General features: G+C 41.8%; 4 protein-coding genes across 4 annotated transcripts; 1 reads left to right on the top strand and 3 right to left on the bottom strand.

The window, feature by feature from the left end:
- The first annotated feature begins 700 nt into the window (after window positions 1-700).
- LOC147202725 (uncharacterized) lies at window positions 701-2,976 on the top strand. Its single transcript, XM_086115860.1, has 3 exons — window positions 701-1,580; window positions 1,746-1,800; window positions 1,876-2,976. The coding sequence occupies exons 1-3, from the start codon at window positions 1,395-1,397 to the stop codon at window positions 2,154-2,156; spliced, it is 522 nt and encodes a 173-aa protein (XP_085971986.1). The 5' UTR covers window positions 701-1,394; the 3' UTR covers window positions 2,157-2,976.
- A 2,855-nt stretch (window positions 2,977-5,831) lies between these two features.
- Window positions 5,832-9,238, bottom strand: faslg (Fas ligand (TNF superfamily, member 6)). The gene is made up of 4 exons (XM_086116411.1): window positions 8,742-9,238; window positions 7,690-7,744; window positions 7,539-7,613; window positions 5,832-6,562 (listed from the first exon to the last, which is right to left on the bottom strand). Exons 1-4 carry the CDS (start codon window positions 8,982-8,984, stop codon window positions 6,135-6,137), a joined length of 801 nt encoding a protein of 266 aa, XP_085972537.1. The 5' UTR covers window positions 8,985-9,238; the 3' UTR covers window positions 5,832-6,134.
- A 599-nt stretch (window positions 9,239-9,837) lies between these two features.
- LOC147202727 (uncharacterized) lies at window positions 9,838-15,381 on the bottom strand. Its single transcript, XM_086116412.1, has 5 exons — window positions 15,274-15,381; window positions 15,028-15,068; window positions 14,878-14,952; window positions 14,621-14,810; window positions 9,838-13,868 (listed from the first exon to the last, which is right to left on the bottom strand). The coding sequence occupies exons 1-5, from the start codon at window positions 15,338-15,340 to the stop codon at window positions 13,495-13,497; spliced, it is 747 nt and encodes a 248-aa protein (XP_085972538.1). The 5' UTR covers window positions 15,341-15,381; the 3' UTR covers window positions 9,838-13,494.
- Window positions 15,382-17,470: 2,089 nt separating this feature from the next.
- On the bottom strand, window positions 17,471-19,312 carry jun (Jun proto-oncogene, AP-1 transcription factor subunit). The gene has a single exon (XM_086116190.1). It carries the CDS (start codon window positions 19,025-19,027, stop codon window positions 18,053-18,055), a length of 975 nt encoding a protein of 324 aa, XP_085972316.1. The 5' UTR covers window positions 19,028-19,312; the 3' UTR covers window positions 17,471-18,052.
- Between the last annotated feature and the right edge of the window lie 3,456 nt (window positions 19,313-22,768).

A 22,768-nucleotide genomic window follows, 5' to 3' on the forward strand; every position in this document is an offset into this window, starting at 1 on the left:
AGGCCAAAAGTGACGATGCCCCACATCAAGTCCATAAATCACTGAGCGGCGAACGTTTGTTTGCGCGTGGCCCGATCGTTGGTATCGTCAGGGTTCGTTCGAGGTTACAAAGACGTTTGGCAGATATTTTTTCTTGTCTGCATGAAATTTTGAACATGTTAAAAAAAATGCCACTAGAAAAACTCTAACCGTTAAAACTGTTTGTACATGTCTGGCAAACGTCTTTGCAAACTTTTGCAACCTTTAACAAACCTTGACAGCAAAAACATTTGCTATGTTCACGAACAAGATTTATTTTATGGGGTTTCGGTGAGTTTTGTCTGAAATTGATGGGCGAATAAATGCACGTAATTTGTGTGTAAGAAGCAAACTTATTATTGTTCATGAAAACGAATGAAATAACTCAAAACTACAAAGTACAATTGTAAAAAAACAAAACAAAACATTTTTGTCATTAAAATTAAAATGCTTTTTAAAAAAGGAATACAGTCAAACCTCGGTTTTTGAACGTCTCGGTTCTCGACCAAATCGGTTTTCGACAAAAATTTCGAGTTTTTTTTATGCCTCGGATGACGACCAAATTTGGGTTCTCGAACAAACTGAGTGCACTTGAATGCAACACTTGACTCCTCTCGCCTTCCTTAGACGAGGAAATGACGCTTCCTCAGGTAGACGAGAAAGTGACGCTTCCTCGTGTCGCTTTCCATCGTGAGCAGACGTGGTTTCGGTTTTCGAACAGCCTTCTCGAACGGATTATGGACGAAAACCGAGGTTTGACTGTACTTGAGTTACAGAATTACGTTTAAAACCAAACTAAATATAATGATCATTATAGAGAATGTGTCCTTTGTTTTTCTCAATTAATAACATACATATGGGGTTCATTTAAAAAATATACTGTATATTTTGGGATTGCTGGACTTGCATCGGTTCCGAAAAAGGAAGGTCAAACAATTGTTTGAGAATTGTAATTTACTAAATTACACAATACTTAGTGGCTTTTTTAAAAAAAAATCTTGCACTACTACAGGACGCAAACAGAAATGGTGTCGCAACAAATTCAACAACAATAAAAGTGTGTTAAAAATAAAAAAAACGTACAGTCAAGTAACTTCCGCTTGGCCGTGCACCAGTTTGAGAAGAGCTTTCCGTCATCAACCCCCAATTAAGTCGTAAAAGCCTTTGGGACCGGCGACGCTGTGCTTGTGGGTTTTTATTATAACTTGTGAGATTTGCAGGGGCGGACATGTCTTCCCTCTTGCTTTCTATTGCCCAACAAGGCCTCCTGCTAATTCTGACACCGTGTCGTGTGTGTGAGTGTGTTGGTGTGGGCGACTGGCTGTCACACCCTTTATAAACACCTGCAACCTGCATGAGTGGCAACGCAAGTGCCAATGGAAGAGCATCAGGCAGGAGAGGAGTCACCCTTGGAAGAGTTCACCATGGCAGCGCACATCAATCCGGGCGCAACCAAGCGGCGGGCGCGCATGGGACGCGCCGCCGCCCTGATTGGAGCGCTGCTGCTCGGGGCTGCGGCAGCAGCCGCCGGATTCCTCCTTCACTTGAACATCAGCAATCAGGTGAGGAGCTTAGTGAGCTTATTATGTCACGCTTGTTTCTGACCAAGTCACTGTGTATAATTTTCGCGGACCAGTGTGGTAGGTAGTTAGGTAGTGAGCTAACTGGTAAGCAATAATGTCGCCGATAGAAAGAACCGACATTATTTGCTCAATGTCTGTTTGCAGGACGCCGGAGCAGCAAGCAGAAGACTCAAAGTTAACGTCACGTGTTCGGTCCAAAGTAATGCTTTCGTTTCCATTTTGAGCATTTAGCAGTGTGGCGAACACTGACGTGTCTTTTCCAATTTCTTCCTAGAGACTAACGAACAAAGACAACATCACATCTTCACCGTGGACAGAGCGGCCACCTACTTGATCTACGGCTGGCTGGCTTTCAAGGAGGGGGAGAAGGAGGAAGGGGCGGAGGTGGTGGTCCTCAAGCAGACGTTGAACCTGAGCGAGATGGACCTCCAGACCAAGCCCAGAGCATCCGAAGTCTTCTTCTTCGAGAAGTTGAAGATGGTGGACTACAGCACGGTGAGCGTCCACTTCAGCGGACAGCTCAGTGACAGCTCCTTCCACATCTATGAACTGTGACAGCCACGTAGTTGTGTCAAAGTGTAAATAGAAAAAAAAAAATGATTCTTCTTTTTTAACACTGATAGCTCTCCTCACTTCATTCAAATTCATTCCTCACTTGGTTGAAACTTTGCGCAGGTTGCCGCCGTATTTGTACCTGCCTGTCAATGTTCAACAAAAAGCTGTTTTTATGCATATTTCATCTTAATTCGGGAGGGTTTTTTTTTTCTTTTTTGGTCCAGTTAAATATAAAAACACTAACCCGAACCTGAAGTGCCGAACCCAAACCCTAACCCTAACCTTGGATTTGGGGTTTTTGGTGAAGCGAGGAACTGCCAATGTAGAGTAAACATTTTTGGTGGGGCTGTCTTGTGCGAAGGAGTTTGAAAAATCGTTCAAAAGTACAGAAATGTCGTGGAAACGCGTTGACAAAGTCGTTCGAACGTATTGCTAAAGCGCAGACGAAATGCTAAAAACATTTGTTTTCCCATAACGTCATGGGGTATTGACTTACATTGTGTGCTTGAATTCGTCCAACTGCGACTTTACCAAATCCGAACGAAAAAGCGACTTTACCGACGTTTGATTGACGGAGCCCTTCAAAAATCTTTACTCCCCGTTGGCAGTTCCACGATTACGTACTGTTTTATTTTGTGTCCGTTAAAAAGTCAAACGCAGTTTGTAGAGACTTACAAGGACTCATCGGTGTCATATATTCATTATATTTAGAATAAGTCATTTTTACATACAATTCAAAACTCTTAAGTGTCATGTAAATGAAAATATAGTGAAAAAATAAAGTGTTACACTTCTCATTTGTGATAACGTGGGGTGGGTTTCTTCGTGTAGTGGCTCTTGTGGTGGTTGGTTCCCACTCTTGCTGTATTGCACAGTGATGTGTTCCTCGAGCCGGTCCTTGGCCTCGAGGACCGGCTCGAGGACCCAAGGGCGGTCCTTGGTCCTCGGCCTTGGCCTCGGGGTCAAGTCCTTGGTCCTTGGCCTTGGCCTCGGAGTCAAGTCCTTGGCCTCCGGTTGCCGGTCATCGGATACAACGAGGGATTAGAGCCCCTAATCCTTCGTCCACAGGTATAAAGTGGGCCAGAGGACCGCAAAAATCACAAAGAAATCAAACAAAATCCATCCAGGGAAACCCACGTTGATAACTTTGTCTGGCGCTTTAAGAGGACGGGGCTGTCACTGAGAGTCAGTACAACGTGTAAAGAGCGGCATCACAGTTAGTTTCAATCAAGTTTCGTTCCGTTCGCGATCTGCAGTTTAAATGGTGTGTAAGGTGAAAAAAACAACCATGTATAGTAAGGCGTTTTTAGAAAAAAAAAAAGACCATGTATAGTAAGGTGTTTTTAGCCCCAAAAAAAAAAGACAATGTATAGGAAGCCGTTTTTAGCCGAAAAAAAACGAGCATGTATAATAGGGCGTTTTTAGCCGAAAAAAAGACAATGTATAGTAAGGCGTTTTTAGCCCCAAAAAAACGACCATGTATAATAAGGCGTTTTTAGCCGAAAAAAAGACAATGTATAGTAAGGCGTTTTTGGCTGAAAAAAACCCGACCATGTATAGTAAGGCGTTTTTGGCTGAAAAAAAAAAAAAACGACCATGTATAGTAAGGCGTTTTTAGCCGAAAAAAAGACAATGTATAGTAAGATGTTTTTAGCCGAAAAAAATAACAGTGTATAGTAAGGCGTTTTTGGCTGAAAAAAAAAACGACCATATATAGTAAGGCGTTTTTAGCCGAAAAAAAGACAATGTATAGTAAGGCGTTTTTGGCCAAAAAAAACCTGACCATGTATAGTAAGGCATTTTTAGCCGAAAAAAACCGACCATATATAGTAAGGCAGTTTTAGCCGAAAAAAACCGACCATATATAGTAAGGTGTTTTTAGCCCCAAAAAAAACGACCATGTATAGTAAGGCGTTTTTGGCTGAAAAAAAACCCGACCATGTATAGTAAGGCATTTCTAGCCCAAAAGAAACGACCATGTATAATAAGGCATTTTTGGCCGAAAAAAAACGACCATTTATAGTAAGGCATTTTTTACGGAAGAGGATTAGGGCCAATGAAGAAAGAAAAAATAAGGTTGGCAAGATTCTCACTTTAATCTCAGAATTCTGAGATTAAAAATAACACAATGTAAACTGTGGAAAAAAAACTTTTTTTCAATTTAATTTAATTTTTGTAGTGCTAAAAAACGCCACTAGATCGAGCTATTGTCCTGAAAACTCCCTCCTCTCATGTCTTGTAAAAATGTGAGAAGCTTTACTTTTATTATGTACTGCTTCGGTTCTTATCTGAGTTGTGTGACAGTTCAGAATTTTGAAATGGTCCAAAATCATTTTTTACATTTTTTTTTAGGGCAGACTCTGAAAAAATATCCAAACAATTTCCCAACAAGTTAAATCGTTCTGTAAAATAATAACAGTGATTATTTTTAAAACATATAATTGTGAACATTATGAATGGCAATGGTCTCTTGTTTGCAAAATATGAAAACATTTAAATCTGAAAATGTACTTGTGGTTTTTTTTTTTTTTTCCAGTGAAAGTCACTTGTACCCTCTCCATATATGCATGCCAGACATCTCAAACTGGAAGTAGTTTTAGCTACATCCGTTTTTTTTTTTATAGATAGTGATTTATTTTATTTTTGTACAGTATTTTGATAGTCTCGAGTGACACAAACGAATGTTCAAATGTTACATTAAACATATTTTCTCAATATACAAAATGTGGATCTATTTTACATCATCTGATGGGGAAGCGGTTGTTAAAAAAAATTAAAACTTGGAGCAAAATGAAAGATTTTGGGTGTTTTGGTATAATGACGGTTTTACAATGGCGACAGATGAATTGGCTTTGCTGATGCTGGTGTGAAAAAGGACAGAAGACTTTTGCGGCTGCAAAGAAAGCTGCTGCTGTCTCCTCCACCGCACGCTCAAGACCCTCATGACGCTTATTAGCACAGGAAGGAAGTGCATGCCAGACTTGCTGCAGGCGCCCAGCTCCGTCATCTGCACCAGTCGAGCGCCTTCACCTTCGTCTCACTTTGGCGTGCACCGCAAAACAAAATGACGAGCACATCGAACCCACCAAAAGCCCATAACGTGGGTTAAGAAACATTTGTGTCATGATAGTGTTTTCCAAAACATTTCGGAGGGGGTGTGGAGGATTCGCTTTTGGGTTGACTTTTTGTGTGGAATCAGCACCCTGCACAATTGTTTCTTTCAGAGAGGCATCCAGGTTAATGCTTTCCACTGATTGCTGAGAGATCCACTTTAAGCAGTGGTAAAGTCAGTAAGTCAGTTCAAGCTCGACTCCATACTCTGACATGAATTAGTTTCAGCAATACGTATAAAAAGTCACTATGTATATTTTTGGTAAACATGTATTTATTTTTTTAAATGCGTGCTTTTTTAAAAAATGTTGAAAAATTACACCATATTTTTAGAAAAAAAATCGAAACAAAATGTGGAAAAAATGGGAGTGTAAATATTAAATGAAATATAAAATGTGAAATAATGCACAAAAGGTGAAAAGAAATTGCAAAAGCGTGTCAACTTGCAAGACGTGAGAATCTAAACTGGAAATAAATGTTTAAATGTGGAGAAAACGCCTGATTATAAAACATAAAATGAAGTGAAAAAAAATGTATACCAAAACTTCAAAGGGTTTACTTTTTTTGAGTTTATTTTACAGTGGCATTGTACAGGTTGGCTCTGCTGCAGCTTCTCAGTTAATTACGGTGACAATAAATTATGTAAATCCTGCAATGAAGCCAGGGAGGAAAATGGAAAACCTTTTCTCATAGTTAGTCTTGAAAACGTCGTGTTCAAGGGCGAACCATGGTGAATAAATATAATGCTCCACACATCACATTAGTGTTAATGGTGTTAAAGGCATCGATTAAGGGAGGTGTCTTTCTCCACCGTGACACAAGATGACATCGTTCATATTGTGTCCCGGGGCACTTAAAGTGTCTCAATCAGATCTTGTAGAGACCGAAGAAGTTGCCGTGATTGGAATGACTGAGATATTGGGGATGCGACACGTTGACGAGAATCCTGTCATTCTGGCGCAGCCGGAAAGCCGACGCCAGGTAACTGTCGGCGGTCCAGGCGTGATGCTCTTTCAGCTTGCTCCGCCAGGAGCAGAACCCGGCCCGGTGCGCCTCCATCAAGGCCGTGTCCACGCCTGACGGTGACCTTACGAACGCCGTGTGGATGAAGGAGGATGTGGGAGAGCATTGCTTGAAGATAAGCTCCACCCGTGAGTAGATGTGATAGAGCCCGCTCTGGTTGACGCGCAAGGCGCCGTCTTCCACCTGGTAGACCGCGCCGCCGTCAGTGAACGCGGCGCCAACGCGTGACTCCCAGCGCAGCGTTTTGTGGAAGATGTGCTTTTCAATTCGCCCTGCAACAGAAATAAATAGGCTGATAGAACTGTCAGGTTTCATATAAAAATATGTGTGTGTGTGTCTGTGCGTGTGTGCCAAACCCCCAACCCTAACCCCAAACCTCACCCCAACCCTAACCACCAACCCTAACTCCTAATGCCAAACCCCAACCCTAACCCTAACCTCACCCCAACCCTAACTCCCAACCCCAACCCTAATCTCACCCCAACCCTAACTCCCAACCCTAACCCCAAACCCTAACCTCAACCCCAAACCCTAACCCCAAACCTAACCCCCAACCCTAACTCCCAACCCCAACCCCAAACCCTAAACTCAACCCCAAACCCTAACCCTAACCTCACCCCAACCCCAATCTTAACCCCCAACCCTAACTACCAACTCCCAACCTTAACTCCTAATGCTAAATCCCAACCCAAACACCAACCTGAACCCCAACAACAACCCGAGCCCCAACCCCAACTTCAACCCTAACCCCCAATCCGACCCTAAGCCCCAAACCTAACCTCAACCCCAACCCCAACCCTAACCAAACACCAACCGTAACCCCAACCCAAACCCTAACCATAACCCCCAACCCTGACCCTACCTCCCAACCCTAACCCCAAACCCAAACCTCAACAACAAACCCAACCCTTACCCGAAGTCTAACCCTTATTCCCCCTCACCCTCACCCTAACCTCTAACTTTACTTACCCCTAGCACCAACCCTCAACCCGTAACCCTCATCCCTAACTCCCAAGCCGCCCTAACCCCAACCTCAACCTCCCCTAACCCTAACCCGAACACAAAGACCAAATCATCTTTTTTGTAATAACATTTATGTTCTATGTTCTTATATTTATGTTCAGACAACTGTAATTTATTTTACAAAATGTGCACTTTTTACAATTCTGAGGGTTTTTTTTCTTTTAAGAAAACGGCCACACTATTTTCATTTTCACACTATCATCTTAAATGGGAATGAAGTTTTACCTATCACATGCGCTGCAGTCCTTTCTTCCATCCTCTCATTTTTGTCCACTTTTTCCCCTCCATCATCACCCAAACCTTGAAAGCGCCATATCGCATCATCAGTTCACAGACGTGGGAACATTGCGGTGAATGATTTGAAATCACTACTTACCAATTTGCTTCTCAGCTCTGCTGAACTCCTGCGCTTGCTTGAGTTCACGTGACATCTGAGGGAGACAATACGTGATGAATACCACAAAGCCCCTCTCGCTCACGTTCTTCGAATTAAAGGGACACAACATCCTGTCTGTTTGAAAAACTGACCACACACTCAACATCACAACTTAAATGTCACAGCAGCGCTAATTCATTTGCTCTATTCTTAAAATAAGTGGCTCAAATAAAAGTGAGAACGTTTTTTTTTCTTCACCCCGCAGCTCCTACACAGTCTGCAACTTTGACTACGGTGACCGGGAACTGAACAGCAACTGTGAAAAATATGAATGATGTGAAAAAAGTCAAAATGCCCGACAATTGCAAAATACGAAAAAAAGGTACAGAATGATAAAAAATGCACTAAATGTAAAAAAAATTGCAAATTGTCAAATATGAAGAAAAAATGCAATACATTGACTATATATACAGTATATATATATATATATACAGGTATATATATATGTATATATGCACACACACACTCACAAAGTTTCCAAATTTACAAGATGTTAAAACAAACATGAAATACAAAAAAAAAATCTAAAATCACACAACTGAAATAACTGAAATGAATCCATTGTTAAAAAAAAAGACTTAAAAAAATTACCAAGTGGGTGATGTTTTTTGTTTTTTACAAAATTGAAGTTGTTTGTGGAAGCACCGCTGTATTTTCTTGACACCACTTGCTTGCTTCCTATTTAGGCAGGGCTTTATCATGAGCTTGGGGCATCCCATGGCACTTTTGACAGCACCAAAACTGTGGACAGGTCAGTTTTCCAACAAATACTTGAAGATAGTTTCCACAGACAAAAACGTTGAGACCATAGCAAGCTGTCGAAAAAGTACTCAAAAAATATTGAACAGCTGGACATGTGTATTCAAACGTCTCGAAATTCAATTTGCCCGTAAAGGGTAGAATGCATTTTCGGTTCAATCTAAATACTTCACTAAGTTTTTTTTTTGGGGGGGGGGGGGGGGGGTACAGTGCTATGAACAGGGGGTCCATACCTTCCTCACATCCCTCAGCTCCATCTGCATGTTGTACATCAAGTAGCCACCAAAGCCCAGCGCAGCAAACACCAGCAGAAACAGCAGCAGCACCACGGTGGCGAGCGTGGGGAAGACACCTGTGGAGCCACCACTTCTGGCCACCCGTTGACCCCTCCGGGACCAGTTGGGGAGCTGCCCCGGTTGCTGAGCTCCATCCACGTAGAACACTTGTTGGAAGGGATAGCTCTGGTCGCAGCTCATGATGCTGCTCCGAACGCAAGACTACGCGTAGTACGTAGATGTCGTCTTGCAAGCAACACCACCACCCACAAATTCCTCCCTCTTGCACATACGAGCGCGACAGCTTTTTTTCGTTTGCTTCCAAATTCAGCCTGTAGCGGGCGTATGCACATTTTCAGCGTGACGTCTTTGATCTACTGTTGAAAGGACACTTTGAGTCTCTCCTCTTTCATCTGTAACTGCTTCAAACAATAAAGTGTATGCAGAAAAAGTGGTTACGATTGCACGACTGTCTGTGTCTTATGTGTTTGTGTTGTATTATTTTGTCATTTTATGTTAACTGTTCCGTTGACGGCGGCGCGGGCACCCGCAGCGGCTCCTCTCCCTCTCCTGGGGTTGGGAGGAAAGAAATTTCACATTTAACAATAAAGTTGACTGGAACCTTGAATGTCATCGCTGCTTTGACACGAATGCATTTTGAATGAGCTGTGAGTCACAGTCACCTGTTCTACTTCTAAAGGACACTTCCTACTCTTTTTGTCCAGTCTTGTGGTCAACAAGTGGAGTGGAAAAGAATGCTCAAAGTTGAAAATTATTTTTTTGTATCAGGGGGTGGAAAATGCTCTCCCAAAAAGTGAACGTATTACATTTTTCCAAACTCCAAAACAAATTTGCGAAGCGACACGAACTACCAAACATAACAAAAAGTACTAAATGTGATTTCCCCCCCCCCAAATTAGATGTAAAAAAAAAGGTAAAATATGAAACAATCTTTCAAAATTCGAAACTATTCAAATGTCAAATAAATTGCAAAATATGACACAATTTTACAAAATGTCAGTTCTACTAAATGTGAAAAAATGAAACGTCAAACTCTAATATATGAAACAATTTTACAAAAAAACTCCAAAATGTAAAAAATTGTGTAAAACAATTTACAAAATCAGAATAAATGTGAAACATTTTTTAAAAAACTAAATCCATTTTCTAATCCGCTTTGATCCTCTCCTCTGTCATCTCAGAATCATCTTTATTGGCCAAGTGTCACGTTGCGAGGTGGTGGTGGACCCCAAAAAGCAGGCAGGAGGGAGGAGCGGGGTGTATTTGAAGAATTGTATTTAAAACAAAGAAAACTAAATCCCAAACAAAGTCCAAAGTATCAACCAAAACCCATGACTAAAGCTAAAACATAACAATGAACTAAACATAACAGAAACTAAGAGCAAACAGCAACACACATGACAGTAGCAAGAAGCAACAATGACCCGACACCGAGCGTTCGGGCAGGAGTCCTTTTATACAACTAATTACCAAATGACCAACAGGTGTGCAGCTGCCGGGGGAGCCCTACAGTGCCACCCGTTGGTCCCTAAACCGAATCATGACACCAAGTATGTAGAACATACAAGGAATTTGTCTCCGGTATAACACGCTGCATTAGTATTATCGTAAACAAGGACATGACAATAGGTATGCAAGGACATTTCGTAAGTAAAGCGTAGTGCGGTGGTACCACCCAGTGACAAATGTGAGGCAATGTGCAAGTATCAAGCAGAGCAAAAGTGAACAGTGGTAAAATACAATACTATGACAGTTTGTACAGTTGGTGCAGAAATCTATAACTGCTTCAAACAACAAAATGTATTCAGAAAAAGTAGTTAAGATTGAATGACTGTCCGTGTCTTATGCGTTGTGTTGTATTATTTTGTTCTTATGTTTTTCTGACTTCATGATGGCGCCGCGAGAGTGGCTGCCTTTACAGCAGCTCCTATACTTTTTGTTCTTCTACTTTCTTCCTTTCATAACTTTGCTGTTGTAAATTGGGAATTTCTCTATTCTGAAACAAATAAAGGTTTTCTTCTTATTATTATTACCCTCACGAGGGTCGCGGGCATGCTGGAGCCTATCTCAGCTGACTTCTGGCAGTAGGCGGGAGACACCCTGAAGTGGTTGCCAGCCAATCGCAAGGTACACATTGATGAACAACCACGTGTGCGCACACTCACACTTTTAGAGTGGTATGTGGGAGGAAAAAGGAGTACCCGGAGAAAACCCAATCAGGCACGGGGAGAACATGCAAACTCCACACAGGAAGGCCGGAATCGGAATGGAACCCTGCACTGTGAGGGTGATGTGCTAACCATTCAAACACCATGCTGCCTTTTTAACGGCATGACAAATATACTTCATGGAAAACAAAAGTGTAAAATGTCAAATGAATTGCAAAATATGAAACAATTTAGCACAATGGGAAACAATTCATAATGCAAAAAAAATTTAAACATGAAAAATGTGACATTTCTAAAAATGCACAAAAAATGTCAGATAATTTACACTCAAAAACCTGAATGAAGAAGAAATAAAATAGTAAATGATACAAATATTAAATAATAAACTAAATAAATAAAATAAAACGTTATGGACAACTTCCCCACAAAATGTTCTTACACAATTATCATAAAAAACCTAATTAAAAATAAGTAAATGAATATTCCAAGAGAAATGTAGAAAATGGAAAAATAAGAATGCAATGAAAAAAATAGTTTAAAATGTGAAATTCATTTAAAAAAGATGACAAGAAATACAAAATATCTTTTTTCTTTACAAAATGTGTGAAATGTGTTTTAAAAGTTTTTAAAAATAGAAATAAAGGACAACATGACCTACATTATACATTAACATTTAAAATGTAACTACAGTCATTTTTAAAATGTGGAGAAAAAAGTACAAAACTTGTGTGCAAATTAGAAGGTCATTGAATTGCAAAAAATTTAATTAAATAAAAAAAAAATCTGAAAGCGTTCAAGCGGCATTGAGTGCTAGCAACGTGAGAATGCTGACAAAGCCCTACTTACGAGAAAACTCAAGAGACTTCCTCTTCACTTTATTGTGGTCTGAGAGCCCCCCCCCCCCTCCCCCTTGTCAACTTGTTTCCTGGGACACCCTGCAATTTTTTTCACACATTCTTTGCATTGGACCTTTTGACTTGTGTGTCTTACAACTGAACTCTTTTCAAAAGAAAACGCTCCTTCTACTTTTCCGTACACGATACATAGAATTAGACCAATAGCGGTTTCTCTGACGTATCATACGGAAACTTCTTTTTGCATCGGTCTAACAGTCGCGCTCAGGTGGGAGGCTATGGTTAGCCAGTCGAACCCTTGTGAGCGCGGAGACGTGCTGTGTGAACGCATCGAGTGGCTTCACAAGTAGACGGGGAGCCGGTGATACATTGCGGATTTCAGAGAGGCTTGTGGTCACGTTAGCGCATTAGCATGAAAACGCTGACACGGAAAGGCATGCTCACGACTATTGTTTTGGGGTTTTTTTCCCCACGCTGATCAAAAACCAGTGCATGGAAAATAATGCATATGCATACCTGTCAACTCATTCGGTTTAGCCATAGTTCATACGGATTTTGTGGTGAATCTTACGTATATGGCCGTATCGCACAAATCATACGGATTCTGAAAATTTCCGTCCCCCGTCCCCCCAACAGGTAGTTCCGTTTGCTTTTGCCCAGAATGGTGATAGTCTACTCGAATGCTTTCATTTCGAAAGTAAATATGAATGGATGCTGTAACTTCGAACCGATGGGTCAGCATTTGGAGTTGGTGAAAAAAGTAACGCAGGAATACAACTCTGAACACAGTAATGCCACTAAATAGAATGATGATTAGACATTCAGACATTGTATTATGGAAATCTACAATAAATATCATTGAAAATTTCGTGGTTTTTTTTCTGCCGTTATTTTGACATATAAAATGCTTTGGTATGTTATAAGGATTTTTTTGGTAGTTTATACAAGTTGGCGCTCCGAAAAGTTGACAGGTATGCATATGGCAAACAATTGTGCACGGACGGCCTCAAAGAAATAGAGACGTTATGATAAAGACAAATGTAAGCAGAAACTTGCATTGTACAAATAAAAGCTTCAACCTAATAAACTAGTACACCACCTAGATGCCTTGTGCGTGTTACTTTTTGACTTAACTACAGAGTATTAAAAATCTCTCTTTCTCTCTCAATATATTTGTCTGTCTGTCTGGCCATTTATCTAGCAGGTTCACCAGTTTGCTATTTTCTTTTCTACGCAAGCTAGGTGCTGGCTCGAAGAATCTTAGCTAAATAGCTAGCGTCCATCGATACATCTCTGTCTGTCCGGCTAACCATCCATCTGTTCATCTCTCGATCTATTTTGTTCGTCCGTCTGCTAAATTGTTTAACTATCTTAGCTTTGTCTACACAAGCCAGTAAGTGGTCAGTAAGAATCTTAGCTAACTAATAGCTTTCATCCCTCCATCTTGTGTGTCCGTCCGTCTACTACAGGGGTGTCCAACCTTTTTCGTTTGAGGGCCGCATACAGAAAAATGGAAGGATGCACATGCGAGAGTCGAGTGAACATTAAGACTGTGAAATGCAGTCGCCATTAAAAAAAAGTGGGTTTTTTTGTGTGTCCTTCCACAGATGAAAAAAACAAAACCAAAGAAAAGGAAAACAAACCTCTTTCACGTAGGTAATATGGCTGTTATGAGTCTGACTCTTCCCCAGAAGACGAGTAACAGTCCAGGCCAAGCACATGACCCCGGGATGATTTCGCAGGTGTCCTTTGAGCCGACTCTTCCGCGGCTTCTTTCTGTCCGACGACTGAACTCACCTCTGCCGCCATGTTTCCCAAGTTTGGCAAGGAACGCTGAAGCGTCCTTGCAAGGTTCTGCGTTTGGGAGACACCCTGGTGATCTGGCGCTCCCCTGAAGGCCGCGGCGACAATTGCCAGACGCGTGCGGTCAAAATTGAGCGGCTGATCTTGGTCTTTGGAGGCCACCTCAACGGTCGGCATGGAAGCTGGCAAACTGGGCTCTGAGTGACTGAACACTGCTGTTGAAACCTTTGACTTTTTCACTGCGCATGGAGCAAAGAACATGGGTAAAATCGTGAGACAAACCAACCAAAAAGAGTACACTTTTTTTTTTTTTTTGGATAGGTTTGGTGCTTATATTGTAACGGAATGCAATATTGTGTAGGTCTGGAAAGATCAATCAAAATACTCCAAAACAGCTGGCAATGAGGGGAACTTTGCTTTCAAAACGGCCGGAAGTAAATGAGTCAAAATGTTGATTTATGTAATTTTTGACCACATAACGACAGGACGACAACGTTCCGAAGTCGGGACCAAAGGCTAAATTCACAAATAATGACTTAAGAAATTCACAAAGACTTGTTTAATAACTAAGAATTGTTAAAGAACTACTACTGCCACAAGATGGCGCCAAAGGTCTTAAGAAACTATGATAAGGCGACACATCTGTACTTATGGACAGTTCTAAACAATATTAGTGGGCTCAGTTACTTTGTTTTGTTTTTTTTCATTATTTGTAGTAGAGCTCAGTCCCTATCCCCAGCAAAGAGATTGCCGTAATTAGTTTTTAAAGGCTTACAAAGCTGCACCATACACACCAGCATTCTCTTACTTCTTTCCAAATCAAATAATCTATCAGCCATTTTTAGGGGTAATGCTGTAAAATGAATTTGAAATTATATTTAAGTGTTTTGATATTTTGTTTTGAGAGTGAGGTCATGGCGTGGTCGCTAACGCTGCAAATGATGAGGGTCCACAGAACTAACATCAATGTTTTGATGTGCGTTGCACTGACCAATGCTGGAATAGTCTGGCACGTCTGCTCTCCTTTTACAGTAAGCCCTGAGGGTCCAAGGTTTGTGCTTGCAGGTGGGGTCAAGCACTCGTAGCTTGGTCACAAATCTTTTGTACTCCCGCTCCAAGGCCTCCATCTTCAACTGGAACTCGTCTATCTTCCGCTCAGGGTAATGTGCAAGTTGGGATTGCTGAGGGGGGAAAACAAGCTAAGTGACATTTATTCTTACACTGAAAACGTGAGTAATAGATTACTACCTGCAAGTAATACTCCATGTCTTTCTTTATGCTGGGAATCCACTTTTTCACAGAGGTAGCCGAGTTAAGTGTACACTAAGGAGCGAGATTTCAGAAAAAAAATCAGCATCAACATGATCAAGTCAAACTCCCATAATAACGTTTTATTACCAGCTTGGGTCTGCGCTCCTGGACATCTTTTAGTCGACCCTCTGTATTGAAAATGGCAGCACTTAATTGCAAATTCAAATAAAGAGATTTATTGACAATCACATTGTGGTTATGGGTCATTTTTCCATTTTTCTCATTGAAGTGGGCCGACTGTTAACATGAAACATGTGAAGCTGAGGTTCGCCGAATGTCAACTAAAATACAGGTTTAATAACTTCTTTTTTGCTTCGTTAAGAGCTGCGTTACCTTCTCTCTCTTTCTGTAGCCAAAGTCTGTTCAAACGACCTTGCTGCTTTTCTTCGTTTCGAGCCATTTTCGATCGGCACAGACAAAAAGGCGAACTCGTTCAGACCGTAAAGCGGAAGTAAATAATGTCACGTGACAGAGACGTCACGTGATACCCTATCTCGTACTATTATCGCGAGACAGATTGACTAGTGAAGTGTACATTTTCTGATGTTTTACGTGTGTTCAAATTATTTTCTATACATCTGGCTCGTGACAACAACCTTAAATATAATTTCAAGAGATCACGGTGTACATACTTATTTGGATAAAGTGCCGTCCCGTCGATCAGTTAGTGTTCTATTCTGACGAATATTTGTAATTACTGAGATATTTTAACAAGAGAACATTTAAAGTTGCTGTTAAATTATTACATGTAATTCAATGCAACCATGGATATTGCCTTCAATCAAATCAAGTAAGTACAGCGTGTTAATAATAATAATAATAATGATACATTTTATTTATAAGCGCCTTTCAAGACACCCAAGGACACTTTACAATAACAAAAAACACAAAACAATACGGGCTTTAAGTAAAATACAAAACTATAGTTGTGTCTTTTAGTGGGTGGGGAGGTAGGAGCGGGGGCGGGGGTTGTGTTTTAAAATTTACACGTTTTGTCGTGAATCTACTACTTCCACATTGGTCTCGGGATTTACCGTATCCGTAGGAGATTATTCGAGCCGAGTCACTTCCCGTTAAACACGCCCTCTTTATAGTGACGTTGATCTTCCGAGCGACCCCTCTCCTTATATGGTAAACAAGGACACCGTTTTCCGGAATGATGTCACTTGGTTTTATGTTTCAACAATCGGATCAGGATAGTAATTAAACTGCCGGATTAGAAAAATATCCTTAAATGTTGGCAAACTGCAAGCATACAAATAATGTAAACATACAAATAATGTAAATGTAAGGTGGGCTGCAGAAAACAACTGGTAATGGGAGCATATAGATATAAAAAGGTAATAGCCAAATGGAAGTATCTATATTAATACATTAAATGTTTGTAGTTGTGAATTTAAATCTAATAACAGTAACGCAATCGTGAATATATGAAGAAAACCCTTAAGGAAGTTGATTTACTGAGCCTTTGTCGCCCTCTAGTGTTTAATTGTGCTAACTGGCGGCTTTATTTGCATCACACAATAAACTAAATCCATTATTCAGCCACCTGCACCCACTGTTCATAATAAAGTGCAGAGTATTATGACTTAGGGGAGGGCACATTCATGCTAAGAGCTTTTTTTAATAAATAAAAATACGTTGACAGTCAAGGAAGTTGAGGCAGACAAGAGTTAATACACTGTAGTTTAATATCCTTGCAAATAAGTCACCCAAAAATGGTTAATCATAACCTGTTACTTTACAGTTATGTAACTTCAATGGCAGGTTCAGTGTAGTTGCATCTAATTCACATTGGTGTATGCATTCAAAAATGCTATTAAGCGCCTCAGATCATTTTTTGCTGTTGAGTCTGTTCTATAACTTTATTGACATATAAAGTGTAATATGTGTGTCTAATTCATACAAAAGTGATTTATTGAACTTTTGGCCAAAAATACAATTGTCTTTTCGCTATTGACAAATATTCTGGAGTGATTTATTAGTGTGTTAATAGAATGACGCACGTGTTCCTTTGATGATAATGTCCAAAAACTTTATTGACATGTTAAGTGGAATGAAAGTGTTTTAGTCAACTTTTACTGCCTTAATAAATGTGTCCCATCTTCACTGTTGTATTCTACTTCACACTGCCAAAAAATGTATTTTTTCATCAGGTTTACATGCAAGTTCGGGCTTTTCTGCATTTGCATAACAGTGCAGCAAGTATGGTGTTATGGAATGTGGCGTAATAGCATGAGGGCTAGCCAGTTATTTTCCACTTTTGTCAAACATGTGAGATTACACAGGTGTCATAACCCAGCCTGACAAAAAAAAAAAATCCTCTAACGCTCATCATGTGAAATTCCTTTTAGAGAACTGTCCTCCTATCGGGGCGTGAGCTGGCTGCAAATCAACACGGCCTAATCGATACTTACAGTCATGGAATTTAACCGGCAGGTACTGTCCCTCGCAACTCTTGCAACATGTTACAACATGCCTTTTTGTTGAATGACACACCCACATCAAGAAAACAGGGAGAGACCATGGATTCATTTTAAACAGTTTATTTTCTTAAATATTGATGACTTTCAAACATAAAAAAATTATACTTATTACAAATGGTAAACATAAGTACTCCGAGTTGATCTTATATACATATAGCAATGAGTGAAACCCCATTAAACAAAGTCAATCTTGAATTTTCTTTCTAACTTCTTACAATAAAGAAAAAAAGTTGTGTTGTAACTCAAAAAGTTAGACAACGTGTCCACCCCAGAACTTGTGTCCAGATGCTTAGGAGCTGGCCCAATAATGATGATGAGCTGCAGCAAGCAAACAAGTCAATTGCAGGTTCATATCAAGTCAGCTCTAATACTGAATGTATTCTCCACTGATCCATGAAAAGCAAGAAAAATAAGTCTTGTCCAGTTTGACAACACAAACAGAAAGTACTTGTGTTTTGTTGCCATGTCCAGAGCAGCGCTCTCAAGGACCGACCTCATGGCACTGTGGAACTTGTTTTGCACAGCCCCTCGGTCCTTCCTGCCAGTGTGGCGCAGCGTCATCCCAAACCAGGTGCAGGATTCTTGGATTAAACATAAAAATTTTGTTTTCCCCCTCAGTTAGCGGCTCAGAAGGTCTGGAGTTGCTGCGTCAACATGAGCTGACAGCCGCTATTGACGTGGTTCATCACCTTCTGCTTGAGTTGCGCCACCTGTTCCCGCAGCATGTTGGCGGTGGACGCCAGTTCCGAGTTTTGCGACTTGAGGGTCTTCACTTTATCCTCCAGCCGCGAGATGCGCTCCAGCTTCCTCTTGCGGCACTTGGAGGCAGCAATGCGGTTGCGCATGCGCTTGCGCTCGGCCTTGATGCGCTCCTGGCTCTCCATGTCAATGGGGGACAGCGGAGGGGTCTCGCCCGGCATCTCGGGCACCGTTTGCGGCTCCTCCTTGAGCACGGTGAGTATTGGGAGATGGGAAGAGGAGGTGGATGAACAGGAAGAGGAGGATGGCTGTGCGTAAACCGGGAAGGACGCGCTTGGGGCCGTGGTAGTGTAGCTCTGAGCCGTGGTGGTGTAACTCGGGACCGAGGTGGTGTAACTGGAAGACGACACGGTGCTGATAGCCGGTTGGAACGTGTTTAAATCCTCGTAAACAGGAGAGTCAGAGCGCATGGTGCCGCTGTACACGGCCACCCCGGCTACGGACGCCACCGGCGGCGGCGGCGCCGAGGGGACGCTTACCCCGGGCATGTGCTGGTGATGGAGCTCGGCCAGGGCGCGCACGAAGCCCTCGGCGAAGCCTTCCTGCTCGTCGGTGACGTTCTTAGGGCACAGGAACTGAGTCGGCGTCGGCGTGGTGGTGATCAGACCGTTGCTCGACTGGATGATGAGCCGCTCCAGCTCCGGGGAGGCCAGCTTCAGCAAGCCCACGTCGGGGGAGGTGAGCAGATCGCCGGCCCTAGCTCGGAGGTGAGGTTTCAGGCTATTGGCGGGGTCGGACAGGTTCAGCGTCATGTTGTGTTTGAGCGACTTGGAGCCGCTGTATCCGTAGCCAGCACCGTTGAGCGAGTCGTCGTAGAAAGTAGTTTCCATCTTCGTATACATAGAAGTGAAACCGAAAAAAAGACAAATAAACGACTTCCTGGTTACCAGCTGACGTCCCAAAAAGTCCCAGCCAAAGTTCTCAGCACGCACTTTCGAAACTACTCAGTGTTGATGATTCAGTCAAGTTCTAAGAAATATATCCAACTCTCTGAATAAAAGAATCCGGGAGTAGTGTTTGTCCAACTTTTCCCAGCTTCTCGGTGCGATTGCGCTTCCCCCTACACGGTCGTGTATATACTCTGACTTCTACAAGCGTGGAGGCAAACCTTATGCCGCCGCTGACTGTCCGAAAATAGCCATGATGTCACGACAGGGTTCTCCCATTGGCTGGAGGGCGTGTCCCAGGGCGGGCCTACCCCGCGTTACCAAGGCGACTAACTCCCCACCCGCCCCAGAAGATTCTGAAAATCGTGGTGCATTGTGGGATGAGGTAATGCCGCGCGAGAGCGCCTGCGCGGTGCATTATGGGATGACGTGTTGTTTTTGAATATCTGGTTACCCGCTCTCGACTGTCAGTGGCGCGGCGGCCTGCGTTCGGGATGGCAGTGGCCCGGTCCTCCCATTTCTGCGTTTAATATTTGTTAAATCTTTTCACACGTACACACATATGTTTCTAAGGTTGTTAAAAAGTACCGTACCATCAATGTCGCCAACTGATTTGACTTTGGACATGTTTCTCTTCTTGTCAGGCTTTTTTTGCCAATTAGTGGTGTGCTGTGTGATACTGAATATTTTGATCTCAACCAGATACCAAGTAAATACAGGACCAGGCTTGCCGATAAAGATACCTATACTTTTATATTATTGGGGCAGATAATTTTAATGGTTTTCAAGTGTTTTAATGAAACTTCCTTTGTTTTTGTTCCTTTAACAAAAGGACAAAGTTTGTTGACAAATAGAAAATTGTACTCCCCAGCCCCTTACATTATTGTCTGGATTTATTTACACTGACCACCATACTATTCAGAAACTACTATCCAAAATGTATTTTTTGAAATCCCTTCATTACACTTCTTTTTTAATGTTTTCAATTGAAGACGTTGCTCCAACTCCACAATAAATGTTGTGTAAAATAATTTTAAACAATTCTTTTTCAAATACAATGTGTTCGGGGAATTCATAAAAAAATAAATACAGTTATCCCTCATTTATCGCGGTTAATGGGGACCAAAACCACCCGCGATAAACGAAAATCCGCGAAGTAGCGACCAATTAACATATACAGATAAAAAAAATAAAAAATTAAAGTGCGCAAACAGACCGCGAGAAGCTGCAAAACAACAGCGAGTCACATAGAGCAACATATACAGTACTGTACTCCATGTATATGAAAAAAAAATTATGAATATGTTTGAAAAAATCCGCGATGCACTGAATCCGCGATAAACGAACCGCGAAATAGCGAGGGATCACCGTAACCCTGTCTTGCAAACCGACTTTGATACATTAACTTTGACTTCAAACCCTCCTGTGAAACCCTACGCTGACAAAAAGGCTCAAAACCTCGTACATTCGTGACTTTTCAGGTCAAGAATATTTAATACTTGAATACATATTTTTAAGATAGAACCAGAAGAAAAACAATAAAAGACACTCAAGCAAGGCCCAGTGATATCATGGCCTGAGTGAGTTACGGCGTGCTGAGAGGCTCGGCGGCCAATCAATACTCCTACGTGATTCTCGCCAGTAAATCCCAGATTTTGATGAGTCTGGGTAGTTAGCGACGATTAATCGCCAACACCAATAAAGCCTTTCGAGCTATGGCCTTTTATGGGGCTAATTAATTAAAAGGAAGAAAGAAGGGACCTCGATGCGCACGGAATGCTTCATGTTCTCGGTGAAGGACGGAACAATAAGACATCGCTCCTCCTCGTGTGTGTGTGTGTGTGTGTGCGCGTGTTTGATCATCAAACCCAATGATTCCCGTCTTTAAGCCATCACAGTAAATCTGGGAGACAACAAGGGAAATTTGTCATGTAGTCCCGCCTTGGCGTTTTCATTATAAAAATGGCTGCCGCCGTGTTTTATTATTAACGTGTGTATGTGTGAGTGTGTGTGTGTGTTTTAAAATTCAAGTAAAGTCTGGAGGGCAGACAATGTGATGAAGGACAGGGAACAAAGAGGATAAATGCGAATGAAAGGTCTAAGACAATCGCGAGTAGCGGTGTTAGCGTCAGGGTTAGGGTTCCTAAGTAGATTTTCAAATACGGGCTTGGGTTTCAGAGTTAGGGTTTTGAAATCGTGTTTAGCGTTTCAAAGTAGGGCTTTGAGTCAGAGTTAGGTTTCAAATTAAGAGGTGTCATGTGCTAGGGTTTCAAGCTGCAGTTTAAAAGGCCAGATAAATGAGCATTAAGGTCAGGGTTGCAGTTTCAAAATACGGTTTCAAGTCAGGTTAAGGGATCCAAAGTAGGATTTTTATGATTTGGTTCGGTTTTCAGAGTAAGGTTTGAAATCAGGTGTCGGGTTTTCAAGTCAGAGTTAGGGTTTCAAAGTAATTGGATTCTTGTACATATTAGGGTTTAAAAGTTGGGTTTTAAGCCAGGTTTGGGGGTTTCAAAGTAGGGTATTAAATTCCGTGTTGGATTTTCAAAATAGGGTGTCAAAGTACAATTTCATTATAGTTAGATTTTCAGAGTACAGTTTGAAGTTAGGGGGTTGTCGGGTTGTCATATTAATTGCCTTCCTTAGTTTAGGTGATAGGATTCTAAGTTAGAGTTTAATAGTGGGTTTCAAGACAGATTATGGTTTCAAAGTAGGGTATCAAAGTCAAGGACAGGGTTTCAAAACAGGGTTTCAAGTCACGGTTCATGTTTCAAGTTAGGGTCAAATTATGGTTAGGGTCTCAAGGTAGGTTAAGTCAGGTTTAGGGCTTCAAAGTAGGGTATCAAGTCTGGTTCGGGGTTTAAAAGTAGGGTATCAAGTCAGATTCTGTTTTTTGTTTGTTTGTTTTTTGGAACGTAAAAGTTTCAATTTCAAGTTTCAAGATGGACTTTCATGCCATTATCATTTTTTTGTTTTGTTTTGTTTTCTAAATATGAACACATATACCGGTATACAGGTACCCTTTTTGTCTGAATGCTGAAGCTTTTCACCTTCTCCTTTTTTTTGTTTTCTTTCCAAGATGGAACTCACTCTCACACACACAAACTAACCCCCTGCCCCACGCCTTCGCCCCCGCTTTCCAAGCGCAGTGTTCCTGCTTCAGCTGCATCCTGACCCAAGTTGATTCGCTCCGCAGCTTTTTCTCCCATCGTGCCTCTCTCTCTCTCCCTAACCTCTCTCAACTCACTTTTTCATCCTGACCCTCCCTCGCTCGCCCCCTCCCTGCACTCCCCTAGCCTCCCTCCATCTTCATGATGACTTTCCCCTCTGTATTGTCCTTCGCGTACACCCCCCACCTCCACTTCACCCTCCCCTACTCTCCCGACACACACACACACACACACACTTTGTCTTTCACTTATCTCTCTCCTGCATTTTTTTTCTCCCTCGTTCCTCTCCCTCTCATCTTACTCCTATCAGTGGCTGTCAGGGCGGCCGGATTTCCCCCGTGATGGAAACAGGCTGAGGGCCGACTAGTATTGTTTTTAAAAAGTTCTCGCCACTGAAATCTCATGCAGATGCTCGTTGCTTTCTCTCACCGTGTATGTGTGTGTGTGTGTCGCCATGGTAACAGGTTGAACCGGTGGCCATAGAAAGGAGTAGGACCACGGACCGGCCAATACGGCCTCAAAATAAAAA

This window comes from Hippocampus guttulatus, chromosome 7 (assembly GCF_054856545.1).
Source record: "Hippocampus guttulatus isolate MCC_2025c chromosome 7, RoL_Hgut_1.0, whole genome shotgun sequence".
Lineage (NCBI taxonomy): Eukaryota > Metazoa > Chordata > Actinopteri > Syngnathiformes > Syngnathidae > Hippocampus > Hippocampus guttulatus.